Raw genomic sequence first — 23,069 nt, forward strand, 5'->3', positions numbered from 1 at the left:
TTCTGCTGGTCCAGTGAAATAAATACAGCCGGACTGAGTCGTTATATAGTCACATTAAAAAACAAAAGACTCATCAAAGTCCTTTGATGTTTGAAAATGTTAAATTTGTGAAAGAATAGAGTTCAAACGGTCCATAGATTAAATTTACAAAACAAAAGTTGTAAAATTATAAAGAATAAAAACAGCAGAAGTCTCTGAAATGGACGTCTTTCATTTGCAATGATGAAGATGTTCTCTGAGAATTAGATGGCGGGACAAAAACACAAATTTATACAAAATTTAAGCAAATATGAGCAGAAATCTGCTATTATTTTGAAAGGGGGATGCTATGTGACTTTTATATTGACATTTCTAAGATGTGACCCTGAATTTGATCAGAGGTCGATGAAACTTGTCTCTTCTACATGTTGCATGATGGGACAGGGTGTTGTGGGACAAGAGTGTGGACACACCTTCATAGCATCTAGTGCCGTCCGTAGGTTGCTCTTCTCAGCAGCATCATGAGTGTGTTTCACCAGCTCCTGTTGGAGAAAATGAAAAATAAGACCTAGAAAAGATAGTGCACATGTAAACACTGATAAACTCAGCAACATGCGGCCTTAAGGTTTTGGCTGAAGATATAAAAATGAAAAAGGCTGCTGCAAAAACAAGTTTGTCCCGAAATAAATCAGATACAGTGTTTGTGAAAGCTTGTATCTGAAATGACTTGCTGTAGCGCAGCGTAAACTAGACATCTAGAGCTTGGCTGTGGGATAAGGGGGAAGTCATGCATGCACGAGGACACACACACACACACACACACACGAGGACACACATTAGGACCCCACTATGAGGGAGATATACTGCATCCTGTCCGTTTGCCCAAGTCCTCGGTGTCAGTCAAGCTCAACCTGGGCATTATCATCACTAGCACCCCGACAGAGGCCTATTTATCAATCTTGGCTCCCTGACTCCCCGTATCTGCTGAGATACAGGGGCAGGGAGGGGTCCCCCAGGGAGGGGGGGCATATGTGATGGACTCATTGAGGAAATCATGTTCAGGAGGAAGAGGAATGATGGGTGCAGGCAGCGAGGACGACACGGGAAAAAGATTGATGGCAAAAACGGGGAGAAAGAAACGTGAAATAGAGGTAGATGAAGAGCAAACGGGAGCGACAAGACATTCGTTGTGGAGATTCTGGCTGTCATCATGTGAGGAAGTGGCCCGGCAGATGTTTTATACGCCACGGCTAGCCATTACCCAGCTGTTCCTCAGGGATCTTTGTCCATGTTGACACAACACTTTAACTTTGGTCCTGCTTTTTAGCTCTTTTGTTCTTCAAACATTTAGGGGGGACATTTGCATCATGTGCAAGACTGAAAAAGAACTCAGTAGGGTTTTAGAAATCATTTTAATATAAGAACATTCAAGTTTACTTTATTTGTCGCAGGCTAACCTAAGTCAGCGTTGCAATGTTCAATTTAAATAAGAGAAAAAAACAATAACTTTATCCGTATGACAGTAGCATGAGCGGTTTCATTAAAAAGCTGTTGTTGTTTAAGGCCCAAACAGCCTGCTGGTAGAAACTCCTTAATCTCAATGTCCAGTTAAGCCGGGCGGAAACTGTGCGACTTTTTCACTTTTAACGTTCAGCTTCACCTCAAACTGTACGATTTCCTCGCCGAGCAACTCTCACGAGTCATGTGCTCACACTGTACGACCCAGTTCTCTGATGCAATCTGACTGCTCCCACGGTACGTCTGGTAACACGTCTGAGCTAAAAATATACCAGAAGGAGCAGTTTTTACACAACACGTCAGGCTTTTTTTGTGTTGTTACTGATGTCTGTCATCCTTTGGGAGTGCTGAAGGAGGATACGGGGATTTTTGGGGGGTTGGAGGAGGAAAATGAAAGAAATAAAGTAAATCAGTGTTTTGTGGTCAGTTTAATTTAACATAAACACAGCCAATATGCTTTCTTGACAGTCCTTGTCATTGTGTGCTTAAAGATGTGTAGAAATAAAAACAAACGACGTGTGTAAATAGGGACATAGCTGGCGAGCCGTGTTGACACACGTTTGCGCATGCGCCGTGAGCGATTCTGGTGCTTTTTGGGTCGCAGCCGCTCGCAGCGCCGCTTCAACCCTCATGAGGGACGAGCAAAACATCAAACACGCCAGAAATCCGTGCGAGCTCACGATTGCTGATCGGTAGCTGGTCACGTGGTGTTAATGGGCTCTCGTAACTCTCTGTAAACTACACGACGCTCTGCGCAAATCTTGCCCTGAGCTTGTGGATTCTTGCATGAGTGGAAAATTGGCTCAAAAAAGTGAAAAAGTCGCACAGTGTCCGCCCGGCGTTAAGACTTCAGTAACGTCTGCTGGGTGGTGGCAGGGTAAACAGTTACGTGCTGGACGGCTGTGGTCCCTGATGATGTGGATAGATACATCTACACCCTTAGATAGATGGATTTGATGAGCCTTTTCCCGATCATGTGCCTGCTACCTTTACCAGTAAACTCCAGCTGTTTGCAGAGCTGCTAGCATAACAGACTCTAACAACAGCCGCTGCTCTGTAGAGGTTCGACGTTGACGCATTAGTGTCTAGACAAGAGAAACATCTCTGCGGAGGAATTGTGTTCTTTTTTTTTTCTTTGCAGAATTGTTTTAATTCCAGCTTGGACATTTTGTTTGAGGTCAAAGGGGATCTAAAACCGACCATCCAGATTTCAAATACTCTTCCATTGCTTTCCCTTCATTTCTTTATCTAAACTTGCAATCCTTAACAAAGGAAAAAACAACAAAGCATATTTTAAAAGTAAAACTTCATCAAAACAAATCCATGAAAAAGGTGACTTAAAATACCTTCTCAGTCATGTTTTTGAGAGTTTTCACATCTTGGTTCTCACCATTTGTTTGTTCTCTCTGCATGTCTCTTGTTTGTGTATTTTTGTTTCAGGTGCTCTCTTTCCTTCCCCCCATCTCACTTATTGATCAGATGACAGTACTAGGAGAGGTGGGGTGGGGGAGGCAATAGCGTCTTAACAAGTCTGAAGGAGAGGGAGGTGAAACATGGACAGCGCTGCCTCTGATGGACGGATGGAGTACTGACGGAGAGTCCTCCACTGATTCAGCTGTCATTCACTTCAAAGCCAGTTAATCCGCTGTCACCTAATGATGGCTGCTGCAGATACATGCAGCTGACTTGTTAGGGCCTAATAAGAGATGATGTATAAATATAGACAACCTAATTACACAGGTGGTTATGCACGACAATGCGAATGGATCTCGCTTCACTTCTGACTCTCTCACCGGAGAAGGGGAGCTATGAGAGCCCCATCAGCTGTAGTTGCATCAAAGATAAACATGTGTACAAATGCAGCACCAATCAGATGAGAGGTGGGAGTTGGTACCTGCAGGAGGAGGTGATACTTCAGCACCCGCTGCATCGGAACCACCAGCAGGTCTCTCAAAGTGAACTTTCCATAATTGGCTCTCTTTGAACATTCCTGTACGGAGGAGAAAATCAATATTGTGCACATTATAAATAATCCCCACTGGCAATAGAATTCCTCCTGCTTCCAGTAAAAAGGCTGCTCAGTTATATTATTTGCACCTTGTCGAAGCCGGTGTAATAAGAACCATCGTTTTATTAAAGATTCACAGAGAGTTTCACAGAAATCTGACCTGTCCTCATCATCCTCACTACAGTGCCTCATACGACCACTAGAGGGCAACATCTACCCACTCCCAGGAGAAACAGCAATTACTGACTATGACTCACGATCAGCTTGTTACCTCTAGCTTCATGCGAACATCCTCTCTGTTCTTACAGATGCTATCGAGGGTGACGATGGCCGTCTCCACAAGGCTGCAGTATTTCCCATAAATCAGCAACCTGCATCAGGTCAGACATAAATCATGCAGAAGCTGCTCTCATCTCCTACGATCTTAGGTTTCATACAGAATCAGGGAATAAAATAGTTCATAATGCAGATGATGCTTATAAAAACATTAACGTCGTGATTATCGTTTAAAAGGTAATAAAAACAGATGATGAAGTTGTGTACCTCTCTTTGAAAGAGATGAAGATCTGGTAAAGGTTCTGAGAACCTCTTTGGTGGACTGACTCTTTGATTTCCAAAAGTAAACATCTGTGAACTTTAACCAGATCCTGGGAAAAGAAAAAACAAAGTCTGCAACCTTTAATGTTTTTCACCACGATCACGTAACGATATTAAATGAATTCTGTCAAGCCCCCACCACCACCCATTTTTGGCATAAAAATATCAATAAATGTGTTTAGGTTATTAAAATATGTTAATTATTAATTTAAAAGAGTCACAAAAGATGTAGTTATGCTGCTATAGTGATTTAAATTATTTATTATAGCTCCAAACATCAATCGTGGCACATATGAATACAGGTTTAACCACATATGAGGACAATGACTCACCGGGATATTCACAAACACCTTCTCCATCTCCAGCGTGGGTAAAAACATAGAGAGGGGCGTCATAAAATGCTGCAGGAGAGAGAAAGGATGCAGGAGAATGAAGCTCGTTTCTCTGGAGCAAAAGTGGGAAAGTCATTTAGTGCCAGATGCTATTATATTATGGAGCCAAGTTGCAAAGAGCTGCAGTAAGCAGAAACAACGAGGACTGTCTGGGTCACGACAATAATCTCATTTTCAGAGTTTGCAATTTAATGATTTCCTCTCGGAAAACTCCCACCGCATAGTCAATTCTACATCTCGGAGGAGAGGCCAAGCCCAAACTAAATTCCACCATCCGCTTCATACCAAAAGTCATCTACTGGGCCTCCGCTGGGAAATCAGGCGAGGGCCTTTTGCAGACGTGAATGTACACAAGGGGAAGAAGACAAGTAGCTGCAGCTGGGGGGCTGGAGATTGGTGGGCCTCCAACAGAGCTGTGAAAGTGCAGGCTAAGGTGAAAAGACCCACAGAGGAACGGGCTTCTCTAATGGTTTTGGGTCTTGGGGGAACTGTGCGAAGCTCTGGGATTGCTTTTTAGCAACTACTAATTTCAAAAATACTCATAAGAAAAAGGACAAATGTTCAATTTATTTGTATTTGTTCACTGGACACAGAAATTCAGCCTGCAGCAGGTTCTCATTTAAAAATGTTAGAGGACAAAAGGCCTCTAAATTCCTAATAGATCCATCCATCAGAGGGAGGAATTGTTACTAAGACATAATGAATCTTTTCTATTTCTCTATATGAGGTGGATGCTTAATTAAAGTCTATCACTCTTAATAGGAATTAATATCATCTCTGTGATAAAATCTAGGGATTTGCACAGACAGGTTTCTGTTTCTGATCCCAGAAGTTATAAGAGCGACGTCACAATTAAAGTCCAAGAATAAAACAACAACAAAAAAAGTGTAAGCTGTCAAAAAAAGGATCCAGTGATCTGAAAGATGACTGTGAAAAGTCACAAAAATCCATTTTTCATTATTTAAAGAGTCATAAAGTGTTTATTCTCAGCTCATTTGCACAATTCAAGAATAAACTAAAGGAATTCAGACACATTCACTTTCAACTGCAATAGGATCAGTCTGATCTTCATCAGCACTGAGCTGAGGAACAGGACTGAACCACACCTGGTTCCTGTTAGCCCTGCTAGCACTACTAGCTAACTCAACCTCTACAGGACACTTGCTGCCTGCTCCCCTTTGCTCTCTACTTTTGTTTCCAGACTTCTCCAGACCTTCTTCAGGCGGATCAAAGCTTTCCTGTTCTGCTCTTCCCCAACAACCCCTGAGCTATATTGCCACCTTGTGGCCATCACAGGCACTACATTAGTTTTCACACTTTCCAAATCTGAAATTATGAATTTGACCAAAAAAAAAACTGTTCTTATTACCATTGTAAAAAGGTCTTCTTTAACTACCCACTTGTGTGTGTTGGATTTGTGTTTGTTACCTTCTCTATAGACTCCAGGGTCTCTGTGTATTTCTCCTCCGTCTGCTTCAGCTCCATCAAGCAGCAACTCCTGATGTCAATCTCCGCCTGCTTCTGATATGCCTACACACACGCACGCACACACACACACACACACACACACACACACACACACACACACCCAGACAGAGAGAGAGAGAGAGAGAGAGAGAGAGAGAGAGAGAGAGAGAGAGAGAGAGAGAGAGAGAGAGAGAGAGAGAGAGAGAGAGAGAGAGAGAGAGAGAGAGAGAGAGAGAGATAGAACATGTGTCAGCGCTGTGGGGCTCACGCCAGATGTGGTCGATCCAAACCTTCAAGCAGGGTCAGAGGTCACACCTGCTCATCTGCCAGCTTTATGTTTTCTTTTACTTAATAGTCAAAGATAGGGCTGCATAATTGAACCTTCAAAATAACAATTCTGATTTAAACAGCTTTAATTAACAATCTCAGATTAATGCTGATTAGAGGAACGCCACATGGTACAAAGTCCTAAGCAAGCAGCCGGCATCAGTGAAGGTGTTTTTGCTGCTACAGTATGTGTTTCTATTAAAAACAGACAAGCTTATTTTGTCAATGCAAAGCTAAACTAAGACTTTATTATATAGATGCATGACTTTGTAATACTTTTTAAATCTTCTTAAATCCATGTATCAACTTCTTATAATTTTAAGTCCCACAGATACTCTGATCTGTCTGGCAGAGAGGAAACGCACCGGAGGAGGGATGGCTTCCGTCTTCATCAGGTCCTCGTAGATCTCTCCACCTTCTTCATCATCATAAACACAGTCGTATAGATCTTCCTCATCCTCCAACCTGTTCTCACTGCAGCACACACACGACAGGATATGGTAATGGCATGATTTTGACTCTTTATAACACTTTAGAACACACTCCTGCTTTTACAGATGTGGATGTTATTACTTTGCTATAAACTAGATGAGGACGATGACCGATTCACGGCCGTGAAATTTACTCAGGAACACAGACACCAAAAAAAGATTTTGGAGTGTGCTCTTACATTTTTATTGTAGACTTACATGGAGATAGATAATTTAGGTGTATCCATTTAGACTACTTCTTTACTGTAAAAGACAGAAATGTCTTAATTTGTAGAAATGTGTTTTTTAAATATGGCTTTTTTTGTAGAGTAGAAACAAACTCGTGGCAGAGCTAAAGGGTTGGGTTAAGGTTTGTTGAGGGTCTGACCTCATGAGGAAATTACTATGCAGTGATTTTCTCCAAAATGACTGTGCTTAAATTGCTCTGAAAAGCAAATAATCACATCAGCGCCAAGAAACTTCATTTCCCATGATGCTTTGCACACGGAAGCATTGTGATGACGTCACCGCCTAATACCAGAAACACGATCTGCGGGAGGCGGGAGCTTGGAGCTTTCCCGCGACTTCAAAGACTATAAATCATGAATGAGACAAAGAAACCTCGTTCTTTTGCCCAGGATACCTGGCGGTGAGGACACGCTTGTCGAACGCTCCGACTTCTTTGAGCACGCGGAAGCTCTAAGAGCCAAGTTGAGCCCACGGGACCGCTGATCTGCTCGTTTCTGCTCCCCTCCAGCTGATGTTTGAGGACACAGAACCAGCTGAGGGAAACAACAACTCCATCCAGCTCTCAGAAACGCTGTAAGTTATAACTCAGCACAGAAAGAAACTTTGCTGTCTCTGTCCAGCCCGTGGAGAAACACTCGTGAACGCCAAACAACGGAGAAAGCATCAAACCGACGGATGACGCCGGAAACTGCGGAGAAAAACGGAGAACCGTCAAGTCATAACAGCGGGGGACGCCTTGCTGCTTTGGTGATCAGGAAACTCATTTTTTTTCTCTCCTTTTCTTCTCCCGTTTCCTCTATAGTCTCAAATAAGCAATAAACCGCGTCTATTGCTTAAAAAGTAGCTTCGTGTTTTCCTCTTTCGTCCCAAACACGTCCGTCGGGTCATTTTGAAAGAATAAACTGCTTATTGATCATTGTTTGGTATCTTAAAATGGTTTCTGTCATGGCCAGGCTGAAACTAAAAGATATTAATTTGTGATTAATCTTTTGTGTTGTTTCATGATCTTTTGAAATGTTTTGAGTGATTTAAGGTTAAGTTACTACTGATTCTAAGTGCTTTGGAAGTTAAAGTGCAAGTTGCCACCCACACTTTAGCCAGACAAAGGGGTCAGCCATCTTGTATTCAAGACTCCATTTTGAATCCATACACACGCACACACACACACACATACACACTACTCCTTTGTGAGAACAAAGGACCCCATTCATACATCCTCCATCACATGCAAACACATCCATCTTCAATCATATCACACGGTTATTATTCATCTATTCCACTGTTTATTCATTTGACAAATTGTTAATTAAACGTTATAAAATTCAGATTTTCGTCTCCAGTAGCTTTGTTGTGTCGAAGAGAAGTCTCTGCTCCAAGGATTCTACGAACTTCAAGAAAGACTGATAAGAGTTTTGGATTCAATTTTTCCCCGGAAAAAGGGGAATGGTGCCCCGTATATCTAAGAATATCTTAATTAATTAATAAATCAGTAAATATTTACATATTTACAGAATTTATTGAAGAATCCAAAAGTAAGTTAACGCTTGCGAATTGTTCGCTCCTAATAACCCCAACATTTTATTGGTGCAGCCCGTGTGAGGCTTGGATACACAGAGATTTCTATCCGGCACAAACAAACAAATAAATCCAAAGAGCTTGAATTAAAAATAATCCGTTGTTCAGCCTTGAACCAGCAACAGAGTGGTGCTGATTTCGCTGAGCAGGAAGCTGCATCGAACTCTCACCAGTAACTCAGTGCTTCTTTAAAGGTGCAACGTGTAAATTAATTCTGGTTAACCTTTTAGGTTAAAATTCAGCTTTTCCTTAAAGGTGCAACGTGTAATTAATTCTGGCTAACCTTTTAGGTTAAAATTCAGTTTTTCCTTAAAGGTGCAACGTGTAATTAATTCTGGCTAACCTTTTAGGTTAAAATTCAGTTCCTCATTAAAGGTGCAGCGTGTAAGTAATTCTGACTAACCCTTTTAGGCTAAAATTAACTGCTAATTTAGCGACTTTAACTCACAGTGGCTATTGTAACTAACTGAAACCTTCACTCAAAGACTGATAACACCCTGTTTGCTAATATTCTGAAGGAATAACTAGCATATTTAACACTGCAAGTGTTGTAAGACGTTGCTACGGCAACGCACCAGCTTTTGCTAAAATACTGAAAGGAATAGTATTTTAAGCGTCAGTCACGGCATTCCGTGCAATCTTAAAACGCTAAAACCTGTGCGCACAAAGGTTAATTTAGTGTTTTTCTGCTACAAAGCTAGCAGTTGCTGCCAAAGGTGCAGCCTTGAGCTATCTGCAGAAGCTCTACTAGGCTATTTTTGGTTCGGTTGTTAAAATGGAGGGACAGAGTAGTGACCTGACCAACTCCCAGCAACCAGGTGGCGCTGCGGCCCACGACTATGAACCTGGCCTACTTTCTGGACAAATATTGTCCAAACTGGTCGCGGTTGCTCGAGAACCCGACTACCCTTCTAGGGATTTCACTGAAGAACAGCGTAGCGTCGAGCTAGAAGCTGTAATCGATCAAATAGAAAACCCGGATGGTACAAAACCAATCCAGGTTCACTTAGCTAAGTTAGCCTTGATCCTCTATCAGAGAGAACTCCAACATGATCGAGAGATCATGAAGCTCCAGAGCATGCTAGCTGAAAGGCAGCAAAATGGAAGGCAGAAGGATGACGAGGAGGAAGACAACACCGATTCTGGGGAAGATGGGGAGGAGACCCCGCCCCCTTCTGCTGATGACAACAGACAGTGGGAAGGGGGGAAACACCATGATTCTCTGGACGGACGCACGCCGCAGGGGAGAGATGAAGCTCATCTGTCCCAACCTTCGGTCCCGTTCCCTACACACACTCTAGGGCATTCAGGACCATCTAGGGGCCGAGGGCAGTTCGCCCTCGAATCCCAGGTTGGACCACCACCCTCATCTTCACGGCCTTCTCAATCAGTGAGAAGTCGACCAGCTGAGCGGCACCTCTATTTAGACCGCTCCCCCAGTCCACAAAGGGTGCAAGGTGCCGATTGGGGTTATGCACCCCAAGCTGCACCTCAACCATCCACCCATCCTAGCTACTCCGGTATTCGGCATGCCGGTAACCAGCTGCAGGACAAAGCATCATACGCCAGTCCGTATCCGGACAAAGTGTATTACGCAGAAGCCCCAGTTGAAAGACGCAGGCTGCACTACGCAGACGTGCCCCGGGAGGAGGACCTCCCAAGACACCCACGTGACGTGCCAGCAGCCCGCCACAACATGCCGGACCCCGATTTGGGCCCCAGGAGTCAACATTGGGAGCCCAGAGCACACCAGCGATATCCAGCGCTCTCTGAGACAGACCGTGGGTCAGAGTCAGAGGATGACGCGCCGTACCGTGAGTCAGGGCTCCGTGTACGTCAAATTGAATCGCTAGCTAAAGACATAGAACGCTTTGATCCTAACACCAATGAATCCAATGTCGACGATTATCTCAGGGAGATAGAACGTTGTCTGCTTGATCTTCCAGCACCCTCTTCAAGGGAAAAGCTCAAGCTAATTTGGAAAACCACATCTAGAACGGTGCACGGTTTCATGGAAACTCTACCACCTGACATTCGAGATCGGTACTCCTCGCTCTGCCGAGCGTTGAGGGATGAATACGCCACTTATGCAGACTCTGCGTCAGCTACAATGGGGGCCTTCTCCATCAAACACGGGAGGAACGAACCCCCCAGAGAGTATTATCGCCGACTCAAAAGTGCTTATTTCCAAGGTCGAAACGGCCCTGGGCTCGAGGAAGACCCTGCCTTCAGATCCCTGTTCATTCACAACCTGCACGAGTGTGTTCGCTTCGAAGTCTCAATGTATTGTCGGATGAAGAAACTGACAACTCAGGAGATTAGGAGATACGCTCAACAGGCTTGGGAAGCCGGCGGAAAGCCCCAAAAGCCTGACGCACATCACCGCGTCATGCACCTAGCTCCCGACGCCGAGCCGCGTTTGGAGCTCGAAGGCACAGAAGCTCCACCCACTAAGCCAAAATCTGCTAAACCTAGACCTGCTAAACCGCAAAAGCAGTCCCAATCTCCTCAACAGGGGAAGGGGGGTGCTGATTGGCCGCCTAGGTCTGGACAATCAGACAGGAAGTGGCCCAACCAAAACCAACGGCAGGCAGGTCGGAACAGTGGAAGGTTTAAGGAGCGCCGCCAACAGGTAAGTCCCGAACGCAAGTCCGCAGGTGAGTACTTGACCAAAGCCGACCTCCAGGAGATGTTTCAGCAGTTCCTAGCTAAACAGAAGGAACAGCTGAGATCTGCAGATGAGACCCCTGCACCAAAGTCTGCTTCTAAGAAGCCAGACCCAGAGCCAACGTCCGCATGACTAGGCGTAGCTCAACCCCCCAGCGTGGCCAGGACCTACTTGATCAGCTGGGGGAACACTACTGGTAGATCACAGGAGTCTCCTGAAATCTACCCCCCAGAGAAACCTGATGCTAAATTTCTGAAGTTCCTTGGTGACTTAACAAACCATGATCATGCTCGCCGTTTGTACTGTAGCACCAACGTAGGTGGGTGCATACAGGTTGATGCTCTGCTGGATACCGGCTCAGAAATGACCCTGATGTGCTCCACACTGTTCCATCGCGTGTCTGACACCATGCGGTCACTCGGGAAACCAGTCCAGGTAGAGCCCTGTGACCTGAAAATCACCAGCTACACCCAGACCCGGGAGTGTATCACTCACCGGGCGTGGCTGGATATCACCTTCCAAGACATGACTCTGGTTCACCCGTTTTATGTCTGCCAGCTAGACACTGAACCACTTCTCATTGGTCAGGACCTGCTTGAACGTCTAGCTCCCCTCATCGACTGCCAGAAGGGTCAACTGTGGGCCCAGGTGGAAACACCTAAGCCCTGGAACCCGGATAGCAGCCGACCATCCTCCATTCTTGAAGTCAGCCTAAGTGAGCCGCAAAACCCTTGTTCCAAGGTCATGCCCCTCCCTACAGCTCCCACAGACGATGTCCGCCTGCAAAGGCATGAAACCGCTCCTGGAACTCCGTTCCGCACACATTCATCTTTTCTCTGCTCGCTGAAGAACGTCAGCCTGCAGCCATATGCACCACACATAGTTGGTGGTCTTACCATCAACTGCACCCACATCTCAGATGCTCGCCTTGCTCTTTGGTCTGAAAAGTCAGCCATCAGCCAGCAGACGTTTGAACACCTGCGTCAGAAGGACCCCCTTCTGGTCAGTGTGACACGTAGCCATCGGCTCTTGTCACCTACTTGGCCGCAGAGGCTCCTGAAAGCGCCAGAGGTCTGCTCTCTGACTATCCAACTTGGAGCAAGACAGCTCACACATACATTCAGCATCATACCACAGCTTGATCCACCTGCACTCATTGGAGCAGATCTGCTGGTTCGACTAGGTGCCCAGCTGGACACTTGCAATCAAGTCCTTTGGGCCCGGGCCACACCTTCCTCTGAGCCTCGCTCAGAAGGCCGTGAACACTTGCTGTCCGGACAGACCATTCCACAGGCCTGCCGTGCAGTGGTTGAGGCCAGCACGGTTCTGCCCCCACTGGTCAAAGGAGTGCCTGTTCGTCTAACTCTGATGAAGCATCAGAAGCTGCCAGGCACACAGGCCTTCTTCCAGCCATCACCACACTTCTTGGAGCTCAACTTAGCCGTCTGTGGCACGCCACTCTTGGAGCTGAACAATCGTTCTGCCTACTTGTTGGTCGAAAATCCGACCCGGAGTCCTATCCACATGCCGGCAGGAAAGCCCTTGGGCATGCTGATAGATAGCTCATTCCATGACTTCGAACTTTCGGTCCCCGTGATCGGACAACTTCCGTTGTTCTTGAACGACAGACAGGTTGGTGTAGACACATTCAGTACTTTCCCTTCACAAATGATTACCATCAAGCGGCATGAAGCCCTTCCTGAGGAACCTATTTGCAGTGCAACCTTAGATACTGACTGCGGTCAGTGTCTAACGGTTTTTGCAATAAATACTCAACCCTCTGAGTCACCGGTTGAAAGCCCGGAACATCAGAGACCCTCCTCCTCTGAACCTTATGACGGCTTCGAGGCCGAAGTCAGCCAGCAGCTTGACAAAGCGGATGCGCTGGAGTCAGAGGAGCAGAGAGCAGAGCTTAGAAGCCTGTTCTACGAGTTTCAGTCCGTCTTATCCAGGGACTCCCTGGACTGTGGACTCACAAACCTGCATACGGTTCGCATTCCAACGAACCCGAATGCCCCTCCTACTTTTGTACGTCAGCACAAGATTCCCCTCGCTGCTTATGAGTCGATCCAGGAGATCCTCGATCAGCTGAAGGAGAAAAACATCATCAGAGAGTGTAACTCCACTTACAACTCTCCCATCTGGCCGGTTCTGAAACCGACTGGGAAATGGCGTCTCACCATAGACTATCGCGCACTGAACAAACAAGTACCTCTCTCCAGGTGGCCTATGATCCATTTAGATCAGGAGCTAGCCAGAGTCAGAGATGCTCGTTTCTTCTCTACGGTTGACGTAGCCAACGGCTTCTGGACCATGAAGGTTGAGCCGGCGGACCAGTATAAACTGGCTTTCTCCTTTGGAAATCGCCAATATACTTGGAACCGCTGCCCCTTTGGCTACTCTAACTCACCTGCCGAGTTCAACATCTTCCTCCACAAAGCCATGTCAGATGCTGCTTCCAGAGGGAACCTCATATATGTCGATGACATCTTGATGAGGAGTCGAACCTTCGAGGAGCACCTGGCCGAACTCCGTCACGTGCTGCAACAGCTCGCTGACGCCGGAGCTAAATTGGCGATTGTCAAGGGACAGTGGTGTCGAACCAAAGTGGAGTATGTTGGACTGCTGGTTGGCCCTAATGGAGTCGAGCCCCAAGCGGGACGCATTAGAGCCATTCAGGACATCAAAGCCCCAGCTAATCTGACCGAACTCAGGAGCTTCCTCGGAGTCTGCAACTACTCCAGGCAGTTCATTGAGGAGTACGCTGAAATAGCGAGGCCCCTCACTGAGCTGCTTCAGAACGACACACCTTTCGTGTGGGACAGACCCCAAGAACTCTCCTTCCAGTTCCTAAAACAGAAGTTGGCGTCCGCACCCTGTCTGGCTTACCCAGACAAGGATAAAGAGTTCTACATAGAGGCGACTTTCTCCTCTCACTGCCTGAGCGCTGCTTTGAAGCAGAAACACGACCAGGACATGAGAGTTGTGGCATACGCCAGCAAGCCTCTGAGCAAGGTGGAACTCCAGTTCTCAGACTGTGAGAGAGCCCTCCTCTCTACAGTCTGGGCTGTCGAACACTTTCGTAGTTACATCGGTGGACAGAAAGTGATCATTGAAACGTGTCATCAGCCTGTCACCTTCCTAAACAGCCAGCGTCTGCGCGAAGGAAGAGTGTCAAACAGCCGCATTGCGACGTGGATGATGGTGCTCCAAGGATACAACATTGAGGTCAAGTATGGTCAGAACACCAAGCTAGCGCTAGGACAAGGGCTAGCTGGCTGCCAGCACTGTGACTCTGACTCCGTCATGGGCCCCCTGGACACACCTGCCGCAGTCTACCCAACCGCATCCAATCATCGCTACTTTGATGAGAATGTTTGCCAAGGGCTTCCGAAAGTTTACACTGATGGATGCTCCTACCTTCACGAAGGCCAGCTCCGTGCTGGGGTTGGAGTCGTTTGGGTTGACTGTGACACCAAGCAACCAAATCACTACCGGTTGGGCCAAAAGTCTAGTCAGTACGCCGAAATTGCTGCAGTGTTGATAACCCTCCAGCAGGCGGCAGCCTTGGACATCACTCAAATCGTCCTTTGCTCTGATTCAAACTACGCTAGACACAGCTTCATCTCTCACTTCCCCATGTGGAAGGAGAACAACATGAAAAACGCCAGGAACAGAGACGTGAAACACTCGGAGTTATTCCTAGCGTGTGATCTGCTCACCACTGAGAAAGGCATAATGGTCTACTGGAAAAAGGTCAAAGGTCACTCCAGGACCCTAGGTCCGGAGAAAGATGGTAATGACGAAGCTGACCGCCTTGCTAAGCTCGGTGCTGACCAGGGAACCTGTTGGGAATTCAAAGACGAGTGGCTTCCACCCAAGGCCGTTCACGAGGTCTGCGCGATTACTCGTCGCCATGCTAAACAGGCAGACGAACCTCGGACCGTTGAGGTACCAGTGTTTCTAGGCAGACAACCACAGGATGCGGACCTAGTCACCATGCAGGAACAAGATCCTGACCTGAAGCTCATCCGCGAGCTTCTCCAAAAGGGCCCGATGTCTAAACAACCATCACCACCTATTGGTGCAAGCCAAGATTTGGTAAACCTGCATCGTCAACTCACGCACCTGAAACTACAAAACGATTTGTTAGTTTACATGCGTGACGATCACAGCCCGCCGCGCTGGGTTGTTCCACTCGACCACAGAGGAGTGATGCTTGCCTACGCCCACGACACTCCGGTTGGAGGTCACCGCGGAGCAAAAGCTACCCTCGCGTCACTGACAGAAGTAGCGTATTGGCCGTCGATGTCCAAGGACGTACACAGCTATGTCCAAGGCTGCCTCGTCTGTGCCCAGTTTCAACCCTCCCAGCCGCTTGCTAGAGCACCACTGCAACGCAGGGGAATAACCTTCCCTTGGTCCCACCTGCAGATCGACTGGGTTGGACCGGTTCCCAAATCGGCAAGAGGAAACAAATATATGCTAACTGTAACTTGCAGTTTCACAAAGTGGGTTGAGTGCCTTCCAGCGCCAAACGATACAGCCGTCACAACCGCTGTACTGCTGATTAACCACGTTTTCAGTCGATGGGGACTTCCACTCTGCATTGACTCTGACCGAGGAACTCATTTCACATCCAGTGTAATGATGTCCCTGTTTGAACTTTTGGGAGTGGAAGTGAGATTCCACCTCCCCTATCACCCACAGTCATCCGGACAGGTCGAACGGATGAACCGCACGGTCGTCTCTATGCTCAAAAAGTACGTCTGCTCCACTGGGAAGGACTGGGACGTCAAGCTCCCTCTGGTCCTGATGGCCATACGGTCCACTCCACAGCGATCCACGGGGGTTACGCCCTTTGAGATGATGACCGGCAGACTGATGACTCTACCACTGCACCTCCTGTATCACCCAGAGGATGTCAGTGTTGCCACTGCCTATACCGCTCATCAGTATGTGGCAGACTTGAAAACACACCTCAGAGCTACGTTCGCGCACGCTCAGAAGAAACTGGAGACCAACGTAGAAGGCGCTAAAGCCTACTACGACCAAAAGACAACCAGCCGCGAATACGAGGTGGGTGACAAAGTATTCTACTTTCGGTTCGCCCAACCGGCACGCAAACCTAAGAAGTTCCTGCCCTGCTGGTCAGGACCATTTGAGATCGTGGCAAAACTCTCTCCAGTTGCATACAGGTTACGCATCACCAAAGCGAGACAGGAGCCTGTCTACAAATGGGTGCATGCAAACCAAATCAAACCCTACGTCAAACCATCCCCGCGGGTACAGAGACCAGACTCCCCGCAGGAGGTAGACGTAGTCGCTACATAGTTCTATGCATGGAAATGGAAAAGGGGGGGAAGTGCACGTTTAACCCACTAACATGTACTAACCGACAAAGAACCAAGCCCCCCCCGCCGTCATTTTCACTAACCAAGAGAAACTCTTCCTAGAACGCTAACAGGAAGTACTTACTAAAACCTTACAGGGTACTCTTGTAACTGTCAACCTACATTCTGCTCTGATTAATGAATCTCTACGTGCAATCAAGACTTTGTCTGAAACCATACATCAGGATATTGTGTACACATGAGTGGTGAGAGATTTGATGCAGGACCTGCTCAGGGAAGTAAGTTCCACGCTGGACAGCTTGGTTGAAAGTCGTATTTCCCCGTACTTGGTACCACTGGACCTGCTCAAAGATAGCTTGACAGCTGCCACCCCTCTACTGTGCACCTTTCACAAATCCACCTAGCGTACAGCCTAGGTAGTGCAATTCCCATTCACGTTGATGCAGAAAATTAGAACTCGGTTTCCTGTTACATGTTCCCATAATTGTGACACCTCACATCTATAGGTTTAAGTCGATGCTGAACATTGGTATTTGAAAGGACGGTAGGCATTTCCACTTTGAACTAAAAACCTGGCACTCCATCACCTCAACCTCGAACAGCATGATTCGGAGATTGAGATCATGGACGCTTTCCGGGGTTATAACTTTGCCTTCAATTTAGAAATTGACCAACAATTACTGATTGAAGGAACCAAATTTGCTAAGTTCACACAAAACCCGCGTGAACTTACTTTGACGCCCAAGACGCTACATTGACACAGATTATACGACTTTAATCTGCACATTGGTCGCCCTGGGGATGGAATGGCTCATCACGGCCGTGATAGCTTATTCCGCCTACAGGCGTGTTAATAAACTCCAAGATAAGATGCACTTGCTCACCTACGGTGTGCCTCGTAACCGCGTTCGGGGAGACTCCAAGCGTGAATGTACCACACCTGTCTAAAGGGGGTGAGCAACATTTTCTTTGTTATTCTGTAAACCTAAGAGTAGTTCTCAATTTAGTCTACCTCACATATTTATCTGAGTGTTGCAGTATGTCACATTCTTTATTTTGAATACACACTGACTGTATGACCTAAGAATGTATTTTATGAGACCTCAAGGTTGCTATGAATTTTCTTGGATGTTATATGTTTTTTTTTGGGTTTTCTGTATTTTTGTTTCTTACTTGGTCACATATAAACTAGTGGTTATGTGCCGGCCCAGCTCAGTCTGTCAATGACTCTGTCTGACGCACCAGCACATTGTAGTACCTCTTAGTTTTATGGTCCTTGTTTTAGCCCAAAGACTGTCCTGATCCACCCTTTGGACCAAAAAGGGGGGAATCTTGGGACCACATAGGTCAATGCGCGTTTGCGAACTATGGACCTCGTACATCACCGCGTGATCCATAAACTGAACTGTATGGCCGGCGGTGAGATGCCTTTGTGTCCCCTCGTGGAGTTAACCGCCCACCGACATTCCTCCTTCTACACTACTACCTCTCGCATGGACGACATCATCATTGCGTACCACCTGCGTGAGTGGCTTCTTCTCGTTATGCGCGTTGGGGACTATCCCGTTTCCTATCCTCTTTGTGCCTGACCAGGATCAAAGACCAAAGGCGCCAGGATCCAAGACAAAGACCAAAGACAAAGGCGTCCAAGGAGACCAACGTCCTAAGGGACAAACCCACCTGTGCTTCCGACAATCAAGTCGACCTACGTTCATGAGGAACAAACCCATCTGTGCTTCCGACGATCGAGCTTTGGGCGCGATCCCCGAAACCAAAAGGGGGAATGTTGAGGGTCTGACCTCATGAGGAAATTACTATGCAGTGATTTTCTCCAAAATGACTGTGCTTAAATTGCTCTGAAAAGCAAATAATCACATCAGCGCCAAGAAACTTCATTTCCCATGATGCTTTGCACACGGAAGCATTGTGATGACGTCACCGCCTAATACCAGAAACACGATCTGCGGGAGGCGGGAGCTTGGAGCTTTCCCGCGACTTCAAAGACTATAAATCATGAATGAGACAAAGAAACCTCGTTCTTTTGCCCAGGATACCTGGCGGTGAGGACACGCTTGTCGAACGCTCCGACTTCTTTGAGCACGCGGAAGCTCTAAGAGCCAAGTTGAGCCCACGGGACCGCTGATCTGCTCGTTTCTGCTCCCCTCCAGCTGATGTTTGAGGACACAGAACCAGCTGAGGGAAACAACAACTCCATCCAGCTCTCAGAAACGCTGTAAGTTATAACTCAGCACAGAAAGAAACTTTGCTGTCTCTGTCCAGCCCGTGGAGAAACACTCGTGAACGCCAAACAACGGAGAAAGCATCAAACCGACGGATGACGCCGGAAACTGCGGAGAAAAACGGAGAACCGTCAAGTCATAACAGCGGGGGACGCCTTGCTGCTTTGGTGATCAGGAAACTCATTTTTTTTCTCTCCTTTTCTTCTCCCGTTTCCTCTATAGTCTCAAATAAGCAATAAACCGCGTCTATTGCTTAAAAAGTAGCTTCGTGTTTTCCTCTTTCGTCCCAAACACGTCCGTCGGGTCATTTTGAAAGAATAAACTGCTTATTGATCATTGTTTGGTATCTTAAAATGGTTTCTGTCATGGCCAGGCTGAAACTAAAAGATATTAATTTGTGATTAATCTTTTGTGTTGTTTCATGATCTTTTGAAATGTTTTGAGTGATTTAAGGTTAAGTTACTACTGATTCTAAGTGCTTTGGAAGTTAAAGTGCAAGTTGCCACCCACACTTTAGCCAGACAAAGGGGTCAGCCATCTTGTATTCAAGACTCCATTTTGAATCCATACACACGCACACACACACACACATACACACTACTCCTTTGTGAGAACAAAGGACCCCATTCATACATCCTCCATCACATGCAAACACATCCATCTTCAATCATATCACACGGTTATTATTCATCTATTCCACTGTTTATTCATTTGACAAATTGTTAATTAAACGTTATAAAATTCAGATTTTCGTCTCCAGTAGCTTTGTTGTGTCGAAGAGAAGTCTCTGCTCCAAGGATTCTACGAACTTCAAGAAAGACTGATAAGAGTTTTGGATTCAATTTTTCCCCGGAAAAAGGGGAATGGTGCCCCGTATATCTAAGAATATCTTAATTAATTAATAAATCAGTAAATATTTACATATTTACAGAATTTATTGAAGAATCCAAAAGTAAGTTAACGCTTGCGAATTGTTCGCTCCTAATAACCCCAACAGGTTCTTCAGACCAGGTAATTTATTTATTTATTTATTTTGGTGATTTTAGCAAAGGATTACCTAAAATATAATAAAAGAAGCTTTCAAATGTCCCACCGGTATCACTTATCGTGGCAGCAAAAATAGGGACCAAACTAATAATTATGAGAAGTGACAGGATAATGTGTGTTTCTTCTCTGCCAGATGACACTGTTCTGTGTGAATCCTAGCCATTTCCAACCATAATCAGAAACATAAATGTTTATTTATTCCAACAGCTGCTGCCGTTTAGACAGAATGGTCAGGAGTGGCTTTAGACATCAGGTAAATTTGTCCTTATTAACAGATTTTATCTTTTACATTCAGAATAAAAGGCTGTTTCTCTTTTTTATATGTAAGTTTATACTGATTTATACGTAAAGATGACAGGCTCAGCCTTAAACTTTTAAATATCCACAACACATCTATTTTACATAAGTGAAGAAAAAATACCTTGTTCTACTTTTGAATCTAGAACTAGAACAACTAGAACCATCGACCGATGGATCCAGAAAGCACATGGATGGCTAAAATCAACGCTTAGAAAACACAATGTTATTAGGTGTATTCTTATTTTTTACTTTAGGAAAATGTCCCATTTTTTTACAAGAAGGAGGTGGGGCTTAAAATGTGTCTGTCATGCTGCTAATGTGACCGCTCCCTTAGCCATTACATATGGCAAAAAGACTGTTGACACATGTTGAAACCTCAGTGAAACTAAAATATGCCAGCCTTTAATAGGAATGTTCCGTTCTGATATAAATATCAAAAGTAATTTGATATCGGTCCAAAAACACTATCGGATTATATCGGACGCCATCAGAAATCTCTGATATAAGCAGTCCGTTAAGGTTCACATTTTTGCAACTAATGGTCAAAAAAATTGTCATTGTTTTCATACCTACTGTTACTGGCTCTTGTTCTCCGATCGAGTAATATCACTTGATCAAGCCTTTCATACATTCCATACTACGAAATAGGTATGTATGATTTGTGCTGATATACTGGTATCGGTCAATACTGAAGGACGCAATATTTAGGCGCGGTGACCCTTACCAGCCACCGTATCATCTGCTGAAGTTGCCGGCGTCACATGCGCGCTTTGTTGTTTACAACCAAAACTTTCTTGAAGCTAAAGCTGAAATAATGGCCAAAGGAGGAGACGGCAGCGCGCAGGACATTTATTATCCCTCAAAGAAGACAAAGTCGGAAGTACGGGCATCTTTTGGATATTTGAAGAATGCCGAGGGACAGCTGATAGAAGACGGCTATCCTGTTTGCAGCACGTGCAGAAAAAGTGTCTGTGAAAGGCAGCAACGCTTCAAATCTCATGACACATCTGCGTGACCATCACCCACAACTCTACAGTCAACGCAAGGCAAGCTAACGTTAGCGTTTTAGCTAAAATGCGTGATCCGAGGATTTGGGTTGAGGGAGAATGCAACGAGTCGCTATATAAAGCAGCCGCAGCGCCGCTACCTGCATATAAACCGTGTCGCGGACACCCCCATGTTGAAATGACGCTATGCATTACGGGGCTCCCAGGGGCAGATAAGATTTGGTCTCTCTCCGAGAATAATTATGAATTTATGACATTTTCCCAAATCTGCAAAGCTCACTGGAAGGACACAAACCGAGGACAATATTTTGCTGATATAGGGTTTATTACTTAAGGGTAAAAAAAAGTATTAGAAGACTACTTGAGTACTGAGTATTATCTGATCTAATATTTTTAAATGATGACATCAAACAGACAAAAAATAAGAAGTTATGGGCAAATATTGGTATTTTAAAGACTAAAGGGAAAAATGTAAACAAATAAACAACATAATTACAAAATAACACATTTTAGGCAACATTTAGACACACACTGAGGACAATATTTCCTGACATACAGGGTTTATTTAATTGTGTGAAAATGTAACACGTTTAAAAAATATACCACGATAATACGAAAACCGTGATAATTTTGGTCACAATAACCGTGAGGTTAAATTTTCACACCGTGACAACCCTAATAGCAGGCCACAAAATATTTTCACATTTGCAGCAAACACGTTTTACCAGGAAAGATTAACATATTTCATGAGGAAGACAGCGACTGTCTGTGATGTACATGGAATAATACATGTTTTGTGTTTGTATTACTTATTTAGTGTTGATAATCCTATATTTCACTATGGAGGACGTGTGTTACCGTCCACTGTAGTGAAATGTGTGAACTGTTCGCGACGTGTGAAAAAATGATGTTATTTATTTAGCGTTGCCGTTATTAGGCGTCTTGTCTCGCCCTGGTGTGTGAATAGCATCTGATCCCAGAGACCCAGCCAGCAGCTATAGGGGTCCAGACTTTTGTAGTTTGTTTTTTAAACAGCTCTAGCGTAAAGTGAAACTCTGTTTACCACATCATTTTAAAAACCCAGCAGGGTGAATTCTGGTGAACAGCAGCAGGGAGAACCTAAGCTAACGTTCGTAAGCTAGCTAACACTTCATTTGAGTGAATACTGCTCTCTGTTAGCCCCACCTAGGTGTGGCAAATCTTCCCACTATTTAACTGGAGTGGCAAAAAACAACCTCCGTCACGACTTTTCCTCTTCATTCAACACACCCATAATTCACTGTTGCCCCACCTAGATACTTCCAATAACTGAACTGGGCATGAACTAGTTGAAGCCAGACCAGGGGTGCACTGAGACGACAATTCGGCCCTGGTATTTCTATGACCGGGGGTCGGTGTGTTGGCCCATTCTGGAAAAGCGGACCACCGGGACGGTGCCAGAATGCCAGATAAGCCAGTCCACCCCTGAGCCAGGCTAAGAAAATCACAAAAAAACTATCTCACGCTTTGTTCATTATTCATTTTGTTCACAGTTTAATATGTTTTTGCCAACCGATATGATGGACCCATGTGGGCAGGTGACGTAGGTGCAAAGGGTTAATAGAAGAACCTGTATTGGTGAATCTCCTCAAGATGGAAACTGCAGTCGGCCACTAGAGGGCAGTGGTTTTGTTTTTGCTTCAACTTCTGGGTTTTGTTCAGACATTAGTGTTTAACACCTGGTTTACTATTGAGTAAAAACCACATAATCTCAGATCGATGCAGATAAATATAGGTGATTAGTCCAATTCTGTAGACACAATAAATGTTATTTTAAAATAATAAAGACTGAAGATGTATTAGCTGAAACATGTGCACAAGCTATGCATAGA

General features: G+C 45.4%; 1 protein-coding gene across 4 annotated transcripts in view; it reads right to left on the reverse strand.

The window, feature by feature from the left end:
* LOC107382673 (guanine nucleotide exchange factor VAV3) overlaps positions 1 to 23,069 on the reverse strand; it is a 128,437-nt gene that overhangs the window by 39,741 nt on the left and 65,627 nt on the right. For all 4 annotated transcript variants that reach the window (XM_054751313.2, XM_054751311.2, XM_070553074.1 and 1 more), the window contains exons 5-11: positions 6,654 to 6,762; positions 5,923 to 6,024; positions 4,435 to 4,503; positions 4,049 to 4,152; positions 3,777 to 3,876; positions 3,392 to 3,487; positions 453 to 521 (exon numbers count right to left, since the gene is read on the reverse strand). In XM_054751313.2, the coding sequence (XP_054607288.1) occupies positions 453 to 521; positions 3,392 to 3,487; positions 3,777 to 3,876; positions 4,049 to 4,152; positions 4,435 to 4,503; positions 5,923 to 6,024; positions 6,654 to 6,762 (649 nt within the window). The remainder of the gene's footprint in view (positions 1 to 452; positions 522 to 3,391; positions 3,488 to 3,776; positions 3,877 to 4,048; positions 4,153 to 4,434; positions 4,504 to 5,922; positions 6,025 to 6,653; positions 6,763 to 23,069) is intronic.

This window comes from Nothobranchius furzeri, chromosome 7 (genome assembly GCF_043380555.1).
Source record: "Nothobranchius furzeri strain GRZ-AD chromosome 7, NfurGRZ-RIMD1, whole genome shotgun sequence".
In the NCBI taxonomy this organism is placed as follows: Eukaryota; Metazoa; Chordata; class Actinopteri; order Cyprinodontiformes; family Nothobranchiidae; genus Nothobranchius; species Nothobranchius furzeri.